General features: G+C 33.3%; 2 protein-coding genes across 6 annotated transcripts in view; both read right to left on the reverse strand.

Moving 5' to 3' along the window:
* Positions 1-15,202, reverse strand: part of Ap3s1 (adaptor related protein complex 3 subunit sigma 1) — an 80,526-nt gene that overhangs the window by 42,615 nt on the left and 22,709 nt on the right. For all 5 annotated transcript variants that reach the window (XR_002485584.3, XM_021736035.3, XM_021736034.3 and 2 more), the window contains exons 2-3: positions 10,706-10,797; positions 7,236-7,347 (exon numbers count right to left, since the gene is read on the reverse strand). Coding sequence is in view for 4 of the 5 variants with exons in the window: in XM_021736035.3 (XP_021591710.1) it covers positions 7,236-7,347; positions 10,706-10,797 (204 nt within the window). In the remaining variant the exon portion in view is untranslated. The remainder of the gene's footprint in view (positions 1-7,235; positions 7,348-10,705; positions 10,798-15,202) is intronic.
* Positions 12,004-14,219, reverse strand: LOC110599561 (mitochondrial import inner membrane translocase subunit Tim8 A). The gene has a single exon (XM_078048786.1). It carries the CDS (start codon positions 13,174-13,176, stop codon positions 12,883-12,885), a length of 294 nt encoding a protein of 97 aa, XP_077904912.1. The 5' UTR covers positions 13,177-14,219; the 3' UTR covers positions 12,004-12,882.

Raw genomic sequence — 15,202 nt, forward strand, 5'->3', positions numbered from 1 at the left:
AAACACCTAAAATATAACAATTATAAATATATTTAGTAGTTATACATTGATACTTTCTTGATCTGTTCTTAAAATATGTAAGACAAAGAGATTTGGATCTAAATTTTTGGTTTATAAATTTTTCACTTTTACTTTTTACATGAAAGTTGCCTTTCTCAAAAACCAGAACATGAACAAATCAAGAAAATCAGTTTTAAATAAGCTCTAAAAGCTGTCTGATGAAAGAGAAGCAAACATAATAAGTTTTTCACTTGCATCTTTGTTCATTCAATGTTTTTAGAGTGACTGACTCATGCGTGCTCAGCACTCCCTCTTGAGTATTTAATCACTTTAAGTAATCAAGGTGAAAGACAAAAACTACAGAACTTCCAATATGTTCTTTGTAGTGACAGACTTGGTAATTGTAAAGTAGACTATAGACTTATTTCCAATCGACTCCCATAGAAACACTCTATAAGGTCTTTTGAAAATAGCTTTAGTTGACTTTTGTAATGGGAAAAATGACACAATTCTCCTGAAATTCTGTTTTAACTTATTTAATATCAAAACAAATTCTTGGAGTGAGGGGAGTAGCTCAATGGTAGAGCATATGCTTAGCATGTGTGAGGCGCTGAGCTCAATTCCCAACCCCAAAAAAAAGAAAAAAGATATTGTCAATGTTTGAACATTAATGGCTAAAAAATTCTGCAAAACACAAAAGATAGTTTCCACTTTCCACATCACAGAATATACTTCAGATACACGTAGGAAATATGTAGGATATTTGTTCTTTGACAATTCCCCTCCTAATTTCCCTCTAAGATATACCAACTATTCTGTCTTAATAATTAAGTTGAGACACAGCATCAAAAAAATAATCAGAGATGACTACTTACTCTCAGGATACAAGACAAAAAAAAAAAATTTTGATTTACTCCTAGGAAAATTCACATGTATTTTAACTGTTCTTAACTGCAATATTTCTCTTTAACAGAACAGACTGAATTTGAAATGAAATACTTTCTCCTCTTTTACCTCTTAACACTTCTAGTGGTTAGCTCAGATAAGTAAAAGACAGTATGTGGAATGTAGTGTTTATCTACCATGTATATCAGTCAGAGACAACTGAGTTGTAAAAAGCAGAATTCCATATTAAAAAATCTTGTTCTGTAGAAATACAAAGATACCTTAAAATAAAATGTATATAATCAATTAATGACTCCATATATGAAATAAATAAAGAAATGTAATAATGAATAAAGTTAGAAGGCAATGGCAGTACATAGTCCTGATCAACATTTAACTAATCCATATATAAGCCAAATGTGGATTCCATTTCTTTATAAAAAAAGAAAAAAAAGGGGCTGGGGCTATGGCTCAGCAGTAGTGTGCTCATCTAAGCACGTGTAAGGCCCTGAGTTCGATCCTCTGCACCACATAAAAATAAATCAATTAAGATATTGTGACCAACTAAAAAATAAATATTTTTAAAAAAGAAAAGAAAATTCTAGGAAACCAAAACAAAACAGTATTTTTTAAGTAGTGGAATAAAATGAACATACGTTCAAGGATCTTGGGGCTTATTTAATATCACAAGTTCAAAAATTTTTTTGAATTTTCTTAGAGCTTTACATATTAAGAAAAATGTATATTCTACCTCATTATATTTGTGAGCATGCGCACACACACACACATTTATCTTAAAAGTGTAATTTTCTCATCCCATCACCTCCGAATTAAAAAAAAAATACCCTTGGAATATTTCCTACAATTATTTTGTTTCATTTAATTCTGATACCTATCCCTTCCTCAAAACCTGGAATTAAAGATTTGAGAGTAATCTGGTAATATTAATAGGTCCAATTATCATTTAACTAATTTTTATTCTTTGCTTTATTGACAATTTTTAATATCTAAAGCTTTAACTACTTCTGATATTTCTAAGTTTGGTTTCTCAGAATTTATTATGTTTTCTGCTTCTGCATGGGTTAATTTCTCATTTATTCTATAACATTACAGATCAAACCATGTCTCCTTACCTGATTTCAAAAACGTAAAACTTATTTGACAAAGAAAACTTCCTTTGACATGCAGTTTTCTCCAACTTACAATTACCATCACATCTTTACATTTTTGTACTATTCAGAAAGAAAACATAAATTCTGTGTGTTCCTTCATAATAATCTTAATTCAGTACAATTATTTCTAGCAACTACATATTTTGGAAGTTAACTTTTTAATAGAAGGTATTATAAAGAGGAAATATAAAAATCCTAAGTGTATACAGAACTTACTGGTTTTCATAAATTAAACATAACAACTTAGCTCAGATTTTTTTAAATGGTGTTAGTAACTATTATATTTATTTAACAACTTCTGTACCATTTAGTAACTATTATATTTTAAGTTCTAGCTAACTCCTTTAACCTTTGATATTTTACATAGAATGCTAAATATGAGACTTTAACTGTACTCACTCATTCACTAGCTCACTTACTCTTTCAGCAATAATTGTTTGAGTACCCACTATATGTATGAAGCCACTCTATACACTGGGAATAACTAGGTAAACAAAATAAATGAAAATCCTAGCCATCACAGAGCTTATATTCTAATAAGGGTAAATGATAACAAAAACAACAAAGTAGGTCAACTATATACTATATTGGTGATAGGTGCTAAGGAAAAGAATAATAAAAACAGGCAAGGGGTTAGGAAATGTAGAACTTTTAGGAAGAATGGCCAGAGAATACCATATTGAGAAGGTTATATCTGGGTCAAAATCTGAAAGAATGATGGAGCTAGCAATGGGAGTATCAAATAGAAAAACATTCTAGGTGCAAAGATCAGCAAGTACAAAAGGCTCTGAGATATGGGCATGTCTAGTATATGTGAGAAACAGCAAGGAGACTAAGCAAAGCAGAAAGAAATTTTGGATGATGAAGGAATTAGATGATGAAGTAAGATAAGTAACAGGGGACAGGAGTCAGATCATTCATGGCAGCATGGTTAAGAAATCTGGCTTTTACTCTGAGTGAAAAATGAAGTCATGGAAGAATTTTGGATGAAAGAGCATAAGGCATGCACTTTAATAATGTCACTCTGGTTGTTGCACAGAGAAAAGACCAAAGAGAAAACAGACAAAACAGTGAAAGCAGGGAGACCAATCAGAAAACTACTAATATAATCCAGGCAAGAATTATGATGGCTTGGACCAAGGTGGTGGCAGTGCAGAAGGAAGTAATCAGTCAAATCCTATGTATCCAATAGAATTTGTGGAAGAAACAGATGTGGGAGGGATCAGAAAATCAAAGTCAAGGAAAAGCCAAGATTTGGCTGGTTCAACTGGAAGAGTGAAGTTACTATTAGATGATAAGGGAAAAGTGTAGGAGGTACAGATTTTTGATGGACTACTACAGTTTGGAATATGTTAAGTTTGAGGTCTTTATAAGATACCCAAAGGATACTGCCCAATAGGTAGTAGAAGAAAGGTCTAGGCTGAAGACTTAAATGTTGATGTCATCAATACATAACATTTGGGTAAAATCACCTAGCAAATGAATAGAGCCAAAAAAGTGAAGACATTCAAGGATGGAACCCTAGGTCTAAACATTATCAAAGTTTAGATTAGGTAAGCAGGTTGTCCTAGAAACCAAGTAAAGCAAGTATTTCATCAAATAAAGATGAGAACACTTGGATTCAGCAACAGTAAGGTTAGATGTCTGACTGGAGGGCTTAAGAGAGAACAAGAGAAGAAAAATCTGAGATAGTATATCCTTTTTAAAAAGTGTTTTATTCTCAAGGGAGGGAACAAAATGAAGCAATGGCTGGAGAGTGAACTAGGGGAAAGATTCTTTTTTTTTTTTAAATGAAAGAACATCTTGTAGGTTGGTAGGAATGATTTAAAAGACAGGAAAAAATAAAGATATAAAAGAAAAAAAGGAGGATTGCTAGAATGATGACAAGGTAAAAACTACTATATGAGTACATGAATTGGCCTTAGCAGAGAGCCTGGTGAGTTCCTTTCTCACAGAAGACAAAGAAAAATACATAGACATAGATGTAGATAGCTAGGTAGATAGTGGAAGCCTGCAGAAATTCTCTTCTGATTGAGTCAATTTTATCTTTGATCTAAGCAGCAAGGTGGAAACAGTGCTGCAGGTTTGAGCAGAAAGCAGGATACATCAGAACTCATATAGAAGTATGAGAGTAAATAAAATCTGATTACTGGGTAGCATTAAGAACTCATGAGATTAGGGATCATGAATTAAAAGTGAGACCAGGTGTGCAACAAAATGAAATTAAATCCCTATCTCTCACCATGCACAAAACTCAAAGTGGATCAAGGATCTAGGAATTAGTTCAGAGACACTGAATTTAATAGAAGAAAAAGTAGGCCCAAATTTTCGTCATGTTGGATTAGGCCCCAACTTCCTTAATAAGACTCCTATAGCACAAGAATTAAAATCAAGAATCAATAAATGGGTTGGATTCAAATTAAAAAGCTTCTTCTCAGCAAAACAAACAATCAGTGAGGTGAATAGAGAGCCTACATTTTGGGAGAGAATTTTTACCACATGTACATCAGATAGAGCATTAATCTCTAGGGTATATAAAGAACTCAAAAATCTTAACACCAAAAAAACAAATAACCCAATCAATAAATGGGCCAAAGAACTGAACAGACACTTCTAAGAAGATGATATACAATCAACAAATATATGAAAAAATGTTCAACATCTCTAGCAATTAGAGAAATGAAAATCAAAACTACTCCAAGATTTCATCTCACTCCAGTCAAAAAGGCAGCTATTAAGAATACAAACAACAATAAGTATTGGCGAGGATGTGGGGGAAAAGGCACACTCATACATTGCTGGTGGGACTGCAAATTGGTGCAGCCAATATGGAAAGCAGTATAGAGATGCCTTGGAAAACTGAGAATGGAACCACCATTTGACCCACTATCCCACTCCTCAGTCTATACCCAAAGGACTTAAAAACAGCATATTACCAGGACACAGTCACATCAATCTTTACAGAAAGAGATAATATTTTCCTGCCAAAAAAAATTCACTATAGCTAATTTGTGGAACCAACTTAGATGCCCTTCAGTAGATTAATGGATAAAGAAAATGTGATTATATATATATACACACACACACACACACACACAATGGAATATTATTCAGCATTAATAGAGGATAAAAAATCATGGCATTTGCAGGTAAATGGATGGAGTTGGAAAATATAATACAAAGTGAAGTGAGCCAATCCCAAAAAAACAAATGCTGAATGTTTTCTCTGATATAAGGATGGTGATTCATAATGGGGTTGCCGGGGAGCATGGGAGGAATAGACAAACTCTAGACAGAGCAAAGGGGAGGGAGGGGTGGGGGGCATGAGGGTAGGAAAGATGGTGGAATGAGATGGACATAATTACCCTAAATACATGTATGAAGACATGAAAGATGTGACTCTATTTTGTGTAAAATCAGAGAGATAAAAAATCATGCACTATATGTGTAATACGAATTGTAATGCATTCTGCTGTCATATATAACAAATTAGAATAAAAAAATAAAGGAAAAAAGTGAGACCAGGAAGTATGGTTGTTTCTTTTCCTCTAGATATTTTCACATGTATGAATGCAGGCAAGGAAGTAAGAGTACAGAGCTAAGATTATAATGACAGACTGGAATTTAATCTGAGGAAGGAAAGGTAGGATGGCAGGATCACAGGGTAAAAAATTTTTCTAATTCAATTTTTAAAATGAAGGGACCTGATAGGCCCAAAGGCTTGTTGAAGGAACTAATATGAAAAGATAAGAGGTGTTGACAAAAGAAAAAAAACTGAAATTGAGATTATAAAATGACTGAAGTCCAGATAAAAATAAGGTCTAGAAATTATTAGTAAGATGATTTAGAAGGCAAAATTCTTTGTAGGAAGAGTACTGGGTTTCAAGAAGACACCAGGCTATTGAAAAATTTATACACAGAAACATTGAAATCACCAAGAATTATAAACAGTCTTGAAGTTCATTTTCAGTGAACAGAAAATAAAATCTGTTAGGAGACAATTCTCTATGTATTTCATGTTTCTGCAGATACTGTGAGTAGAAACACACTATCTTTGTTCTGGATTATCTTTTACAGCATGCTATATACCAAACACCTTTAGAAAACTGAGAGCATCCTCCTCCAGAGAAAAACACGAAGAAAAAGACAATATTTTCCTGCCAAACAAAGGCAGATATGTTCTGTGCCCCTTATCAAAATTCCAGATCCCTAAGCTTGCGGTTTCTTGTATGTAATTCATTATACTGTATACACACACGTCTCTCCTGGCCCTCTTCGCGGCACTCCTCAAACTGAGGAACCAGTGAAAGCAAATGTTGTTATTTTAACTGATATTTTTTTTTTAATCATGTTTTTGCCATTAGTAATAAAGTCTTTTATCTCTGGCCCAGGAGTTTCCTAACTTATGCCAACATCCATGAAACTATGAAGGTTAACTTGTCAGCTTGCAAACAAAGTAAAATCTCAGACCTTTGACAGTTTGTTAACAGAATCTCCAAGAAATAGGAGATAGAAAGAGATGACTGCAACCAAATGCAGAAGAGGGATAATATATAATAAAATCTGAAGTTATTTTAGAAGAGAGAATGTTCTGGAAAAAGCAAAGAGCATACCTCCAGGCTCAGTGATATAAAAAAAGCAAGAGAAAACAGCTACTACTTGAGAGGGTTGAAGGTAGTATCATAAGAAAAGGAAGATTTAACTTAGAAAAAAAGTGAAGTAATATAAATAGAGATTAACGGTAAAAGTTGTAGGGACGTTAGAAAAGATTTTTCAGGAGACGGGAAGTAGGTTTTAGAGTCAGATTTGGATACATGTGGTGAGAGATCCATGAGTTTTTGGCTCCTCGTGGTAATTCACATGAACAGGAAAAAAGCATGATGAAATCAGTTGAGATTAGTTTTAATCAGATTAAATTAGTCTGCTTATTTCTATAGTCTCTATTCTTTCATCCACCCAAAAGCTTATGAAACACTTTTTTTTTCTAATCGTACAAAACATCATTCCAGGGGGGAAAAAAAATCTTTTCAGTGCTATGATTTTAATCCAGGGTCTCGGCATGCTAGGCAAGCATTCTACCAATGAGTTACACTCCAGTTCTTAGAAAATTTTATACATAAAAGTTTCAAAAAACATAAAACTGTTACTTAAAACATTAAGAAGCAGTTGTTAACTTACTTGAATTAGATCTAAAATGCCGAGTTCACTTTCTGAAGAATCCACACAGAAGACAAAATATAGGGTGGCATAATGTCTATAAATCAGTTTGTTGTCAGATCCTCCAATTAATCTAAATGACAAAACAAAACAATTGAAATGTTAAGGGGAACAAAATTCAAATCATTTGCATTAGCTCAAACAAAGTAACAATATGTTTAAAACCTCTTATAAAATGAAACATTCAAATGAACTTATTTCAGAAAGTAAGAAAATTAAGATGACTATTTTCCTCAAAAATGTCAAGTGAAAGAAGCCAGTGTTTCATTTTAGTTCATATATTCAGTGAACTATTCACTGATTACTAGGTGCTAGGCACCGAAAGTACATAAAGATCAACAAATAAATAAGATTACCAGATGGTAGATGACCGTACATATAAAATCAAAATAGGACAATGCCATATTGAAAGGTTTACTACTTCAGACTAAAGATTAAGAAAGAGTGACATTTAGGCTGAAATCTACTAACTAGCAGCCAGCCATGAAAAAACTTAGGGATGAGCATTCAAGCTAATGTAACAACTAATAAAAAGGCCACTTCATCAAGAACAAAGAATGTATGTTTCTGAGAAGAGAAAAGAAGGCCAGTGGGCAAGAAAGGATTAGTGAACAGTAAGGTAAAAGAAGGAGGTAGAAATTAGATCACAGGACATTTTTCAGTGCTTACTAGATTTAACTCCATAGGTCACAGTAAATTACACAGCTTAAGACTGATTATCAACTAGGAAAAAAAAAAAAAGAATGACATTTCTTAAGTTTTAGATTTACAACCAAAATCTCCTCCAAAAATACAATGTTTTGAAATACAAACGTCAGAAAACTAAGCTAATACATAAATTTTTTCATCAAATACTTTCATTATATTGACTAGAATTTCAGCATTTTAAAATAATAACTCAGGAATCAGTCAAGATATTTTTCTAAATATAGTTTATTTATATCATAGTTAAGTTTACAATAAAAAACTCACCTCCTCAAAAACCTCTTAACACTAACAAATTTAAAAAAAATCAAGGCAAAATGTAATCAAAGCTAACTGAAAATTCAAATAGAATACAGGAAAACAGCATGTGTTTAGTAACATTAAACTTATGAGTTTTGTAGAAATGACTTCCCTAAGTACATGTTTCCTGTGTTCTCTAATAGCAAAGGTGAAATGACCTCTGAAAATAGTTAAGAATTCCTTCTATGCTAGACAAGATATTTAGAAGTCTACTTTAAAAATTCTGAGATTATATTTATGATTATAGCCACAACTGTTCCCTGAAAGGAACAAAAAGAACACAAACAGCAGGCTTCATTTCTTTAGAATAATTAGTATAGTTATTTTCTAAAATTTTTCTTTTGCTTGCTTTGAAAGAGGTCCAAGTTCCTGAAGATTCATAGTTGCCAAATGGCCATGAATCTTATTAAAAGAAACCAAAATTAATAATATAGTAAGTACATATTTTGCTTTTAAAACTATAATTTCATCTTTATAGTACAATACTGATAGGAATGCTCTGTGAATGCAAATAAAACACAAAATTTTAGAAATATTTGTAGTCCAAGTTGCCTCATTTTAGGAGATAAACTGAGGTCCAAGAATACGAGCAAGCTGATTGAGGAAATTAGCTTGTCAGTCATGAAACTAGGACTAAGCTAGATGTGTACAGCTTTGTCTCAGTTATAGTATCTGCTTTCTACTCCTATGAGATGAGAAATTAAGAGGCTGAGATGAGAGCAAATTATAATAATAGCAAAAACTACAAAATCCTACAAAAGTTTATGAGAATAACTACAAATAAAATTTAAATATGGAAGCAGGTACATTTTATCTCCATCATTAAATCAGAAATTTCAAGTTAGCAGTAAAACTTAACAAATTGTAAGTATGCATTATATATTTAGGTGTGGCATGATATAAACTTTTAAGAAATGCAGGCAAACTTTCTACATGATAAAAGTAACTTTTGGTTAGATAAGAATGAATTCCACTACCCCAACTACTTTTTCACAGTATGAATCATATATACTAAGATAAAAGTCTAGGTTTTGCCTAATCAATCTGTGAATATTCATACTGAGACTAAGCCACCATTTAGTTTGAATTCTCAACCAATAAATGTTTTTGTTGTTTTGTTTTTTGATACCAAGGCTTAAACCCAGGGATACTTAAACATTATGCCATATCCCCAGTGCTTTATATTTTTTATTCTAAGATAGGGTCTCCCTAAATTGCTTAGGGCAACTTAGTGGAGGGCCGGCTTTAAACTTGCGATCTACAGTAACCTCATATATGTTAATGGCTATAGAGTACTTCTTACGGTGAACATTAATAAAAATTTGGAGTAAGTCAGGTACAGTGATTTGGAGGAACGTTGGAACCTGAGGAAGGAAGATCCAAGTTTCAGGGTAGCTTGGACAACCTAGCAAGATCCTCACTAAGGGCTGGCTTTGAACTTGCGATCCTCCTGTCTCAGCATCCTGAGCCACAGGGAAGAAATGTATTATTAAGTATATTAATTACATAAACAGGAAGAGAAATATTTATAAAAAACAGTGATGAGCAAACTATTTCCATAGTATCTATTAATTTAAAAGAATTTATAATACTTGAAAAGCTAATTACAAGTAATTTTTATTTATTCATTTTAAAAATAGAGAAGTCAGCTGAATTCTAACTTATACTATAGGTATGTAGACAGACACATAGATTTATTTGAAAAATAAACTTTAGTCTTTTTTATAATATGAGAATAAAGGATAAAACTAAATTTTTGGGGGGAGGGGGGTAATCGGGAACTGAACCCAGGGGTTTGTGCATGCTAGGAAAGCACTATACCACTGTGTTCCGCTCTATCCCTATTATTTTTATTTTAAGACAGGATCTTGCTAGGTTGTCCAAGCTACCCTAAAACTTGGATTCTCCCGCCTCAGGTTCCAACGTTCCTCCAAGCCACTGTACCTGACTTACTCCAAATTTTTATTAATGTTCACCCTAAGAAATACTCTATAGCCATAAAATATATGAGGCTGCTCTAGATTTGTTTATATAAAAAGTTTTTAAAAATATTAAGCAAAAATAAGCAACATGCCAATAAGCATGTTTGCTGGTATAAAAGTATAATTTTTTGGTAAATGCAAAATGAATTTTCTAGGATATATATAAAACTGGGAAGGACTAAGATTGGGAGAGGGAGACTCAATTAACTTTTTATACTTCCCTATGTTTCAATTTTTACCATAAAAATAAAATTTATGTAAAATGTCCTTACAAAATTTTTTACAACTTAAAAGATTCTTTAAATTAGACTTATAACGAATATAGGTAGTAATCAATTATCTAAACCAAATGATAAAAATGAGGAATCTTTTCCCATTTTATTAAATAGTATATATTCAATTACATAGTTAAAAAATTAGAAACACTATATATGCTTTACTTACAATCCTCCTTCTAGAAAATTACAAACATTTTCATCTCTCTTAGATACCAAATGGAAAGTCTCCCGGATGATTTGCTGTTGTGTATCTTCACTCTGAGAAAGAATAAGTCATATACATTAGGATTGAGTTTATAGGTTTAATAAAATCTTCAGAATTTTTAAAAATAAAATACAGCAATATTGGAGTGAGAATTCCATCTAAGAGAAGTCCTTGGAAAAATGACTTGAGTTATACTTTACAGAAGCAAAACCCAACTTTTTTTGATGAAAAAAGAAAAACAAAAAACTACCAGTATAGTAAAAGTAGCTTATTTCTAAATTTCAAAAACTAACAAGAATAACAAATAAATTAGAAATACTAGCCAAAGCAAAACTAGATACCAACTAGCCAAAGCCCACTGTTTTACAAATGAGTAAAACGAAGAAGTAAACAGAGATATTAGAATTAATTCATGTAGTCAATCTATATTTGAATGAAAAAATAATGCAGAAGTTTGGAGATAGACTGAGGTAAGAGTTCCTCCACTTTACTTATCTTTATATAACCATAAGCTAAAACCAAGAATTGGTTAATTAAATATTTATTAAACTCAACCAAGTAATTCACATTCCAGTTTAAAAAAAAAAATCAGCTTCCCAACACTGCGAGAACTGAGCAAAATTACCTCAACATGCCTCATAGTAAAAAAAAAGTGTAACACTACGTACAAAAAGAGCATAAAAATATGACAATATCCAGTGTTGAGAAAGATGTGGAGGCAAACTCTCATCCCACATATGTTAAAGTAATGAGTACAATCACTTAGGAAGTTTATTTACAAGCATTTATTTTTGCTCCTCAATACTATTCTATACCACATGAAACCCTTGGTTTTGAAAGTCACAAACACTTAAATATTGGTAATTACATATATCTAACAAATTATTTTTTATTGATTTTTTAATATATTGACAGTGGAATGCATTACAATTCTTATTACACATATAGAGCACAATCTTTCATATCTCTGGTTGTACATAAAGTATATTCACACCAATTTGTGTCTTCATACATGTACTTTGGATAATGATGTTCATCACATTCCACCATCATTTCTAACCCCCTGCCTCCTCCCTTTTCCTCCCACCCCACTGCCTTATCTAGAGTTCATCTATTCCTCCCATGCTCCCCCTCCCAACCCAACAAAGAATCAGTCTCCTTATATCAGATAAAACATTTGGCATTTGTTTTTCTGGGATTGGTTAACTTCACTTAGCATTACCTTCTCCAGCACCATCTATTTACCTGGAAATGCCATGATTTTATTCTTTTTCTTTTTTTTTTTTCACAGAGTAGAAGCTTTTATTTCAATGATCAAAAGATTGCAGTCAATTGAACCTATAATGATTAAACATCAGGCATGCACCTCTACCTGAAACTGCTGTTAGTTTTTGACTAGCCTAAATCTTTATAATTTTTTTAGGCAAAATTTTTTTACCCTGATATACAGGGTAACTTAACCTTTTTCTATGCTATCTAGTAATGAGAATTATGTTCACTGGTTAGATTCCTTTATAATTAAAGGTCTTTAGATCCTCAGATTGCCTAGTCTACCTTGAGACCATACTTTAGATATATTTAAATAATCATAGGGAAGGGAGACAACCTAGAAAGCTGAAGTGTAACTGAATAAACCGTCCATAGGGTTTTTTTCCAGCACTGATAGTCAAATATTAGATAAGAAGACCCAGAGTAAAGTGCCAAATTATTATTCTCCCACTACTGCCTTTATGAAATATCTCCCCCAAAATGTGAAATGAAGCCACACAAATAAGAGATTTTACCTGTGTGGTCCCACCATCAAGTTATAGAAAGCAGTTCCACTATCAAAATCATAGGAAGCAGTTAAGGGGACCTTGAGAAAAGCACAGTCTCACATACAGTAATATGCTTATAATAATTTTCCATCTGTCAATTATTTTCACAAGATTAGCATTAAAAAACACAACCAAGTACATATATGATCCTCAAACCCCACACCAGAAAATTGGTCTTTGTTCATTATCAGATGACAAGATGTCCAAGTGGGACAAAAGGTGGGAGCCAGTCAATTCCCCATAGCCATTTCTTCAACCATCCCTTCAACAGCTGTTCCTTTTCTTGAACTACCTTCTTTTTCCAAAAAGGTAATACTGAGATCAGTCAGAAAGGCTTTCTGAGAAGACTGGCTTGGATTTCTGGGTCTGTTCCAGTCGATTCAAGATGAATTGGCTTGTATCAATGAATCGCTCAATGCAGTTCACAAAACAGGCCTCAGCCCGACTGTCCAACTTTGGCCCGGGCTTGTCCATGCACTTCTCCCAACACAGTTCAGTCATCTGGTGCACCAGCTGCTGAAAGCGCTGCTTCTGAGTTTCCACCTCGATGAAATGCTGCAACTGTGGGTCCACTGTGCCCAAACCCGCCGCAGAGGAGGACGAGGAAGAATCCATCCCAGCACGACCACGCGTGCAGAGACGGACTCCACACCAACTCACCGACCTTCAATTTTATTCTTTTTCATTGCTGAGTAATATTCCAATGTGTATATATACCACATTTTTTTTTATCCATTCATCTACTGAAGGGCATCTAGGTTGGTTCCACAGTTTAGCTATTGTGAATTGTTCTACTATAAAGATTGATGTGGCTGTGTCCGGGCAATATGCTGTTTTTAAATCCTTTGGGTACAGACCAAGGAGAGGGATAGCTGGATCAAATGGTGGTTCCATTCCCAGTTTTCCAAGGAACCTCTATACTGCTTTCTATATTGGCTGCACCAATTTACAGTCCCACCAGCAATGTATGAGTGTGCCTTTTCCCCCACATCCTTGCTAACACTTATTGTTGTTTGTCTTCATAAAAGCTGCCATTCGAATTGGAATAACATGAAATTTTAGAATAGTTTTGATTTTCATTTCTCTAATTGTTAGAGATGAGAACATTTTTTCATATATTTGTCGATGGATTGTATATCCTCTTCTGCGAAGTGTCTGTTTGGGTCCTTTGCCCCTTTATTGATTGGGTTACTTGTTTTTTTGGTGGTTAGCTTTTTGAGTTCTTTATATACACTAGAAATGAGTGCTCTGATGTATGAGGGGTAAAAATTTGCTCCCAAGATGTAGGCTCTCTATTCACCTCACAGATTGTTTCTTTTGCTGAGAAGAAACTTTTTAGTTTGAGTCCACTCCATTTACTGATACTTGATTTTAAGTCTCGCACTATAGGAGTCTTATTAAGGAAGTTGGGACCTAATCTGACATGATGAAAATTAGGCCTACTTTTTGCTGATGATATGATTCTATACTTAGAAGACCCAAAAAGTTCCATCAGAAAACTTCTACAACTAGTAAATGAATTCAGCAAAGTAGCAGGATATAAAATCAACACCCATAAATCAAAGACATTTCTGCACATCAGTGACAAATCCTCTGTCAGGGAAATGAGGAAAGCTACCACATTTACAATAACCTTAAAAAAAAAAAAAAACTTGGGAATCAAAACAAAAGAGGTGAAAGATCTATACAATGGAAACTATAGAACTCTAAAGAAAGAAATCAAAGAAGACCTTAAAAGATGGAAAGATATACCTTGCTCTTGGATAGGCAGAATTAATATTATCAAAATGACCATGTTTCCAAAAGCACTATGCAGATTTAAGGCAATTCTGATCAAAATCCCAATGGCATTCCTCATAGAAGTAGAAAAAACAATCATGAAATTCATCTGGAAAAATAAGAGACCCAGAATAGCTAAAGCAATCCTTAGCAGAAGGAGTGAAACAGGTGGCATCACTATACCAGACCTTAAACTATACTATAGAGCAACAGTAACAAAAACAGCATGATATTGGCACCAACTAGACTGGTAGACCAATGATACAGAAGAGAGGACACTGAGACTAACCCACAAAATTATAATTATCTTATATTAGACAAATGTACTAAAAACATGCATTAGAGAAAAGATAGCCTCTTCAACAAATGGTGCTGGGAAAACTGGTAATCCATATACAACAAAATGAAATTAAACCTCTCTCACCATGCACAAAACTCTAATAAATTCTTAACCCATGCACCAGGAGATACATAGACTATTAATAAAAGCAATGTTTGTAACAACACCAAAAAAGCTGAAAACAATTCAAACGTCCACCATTTGCAGAACAGATAAATAATGACATAATAAGATCTTATAAATTATATCCTTATATATGAATGATTCTTAAAAACTTAATATGGTAAAGAAAGTTTTAGCTTAATCCTCCATGACAAAATACCACAGACTGGATGGCTTATATAACAATATTTATATTCTTACAAGATTCGGGAAGCTATCAGTCCAAGACCAAGGTGCCAGCATGGTCATTTGTAAAGAAGTGCTCTTCTGCTATCTTATAATTGACCACATTCTCACTGTGTCCTCATATAGCAAGGAGAATAGAAAAAGCAAGCTCTCCAGTACTACTTCTTATAAGGG

The sequence above is a fragment of the Ictidomys tridecemlineatus genome, chromosome 1, assembly GCF_052094955.1.
Source record: "Ictidomys tridecemlineatus isolate mIctTri1 chromosome 1, mIctTri1.hap1, whole genome shotgun sequence".
Lineage (NCBI taxonomy): Eukaryota > Metazoa > Chordata > Mammalia > Rodentia > Sciuridae > Ictidomys > Ictidomys tridecemlineatus.

Excerpts from the sequence above, each read along its gene's own strand:
- LOC110599561 (XM_078048786.1), bottom strand. The coding sequence starts at position 13,176 with ATGGATTCTTCCTCGTCCTCCTCTGCGGCGGGTTTGGGCACAGTGGAC.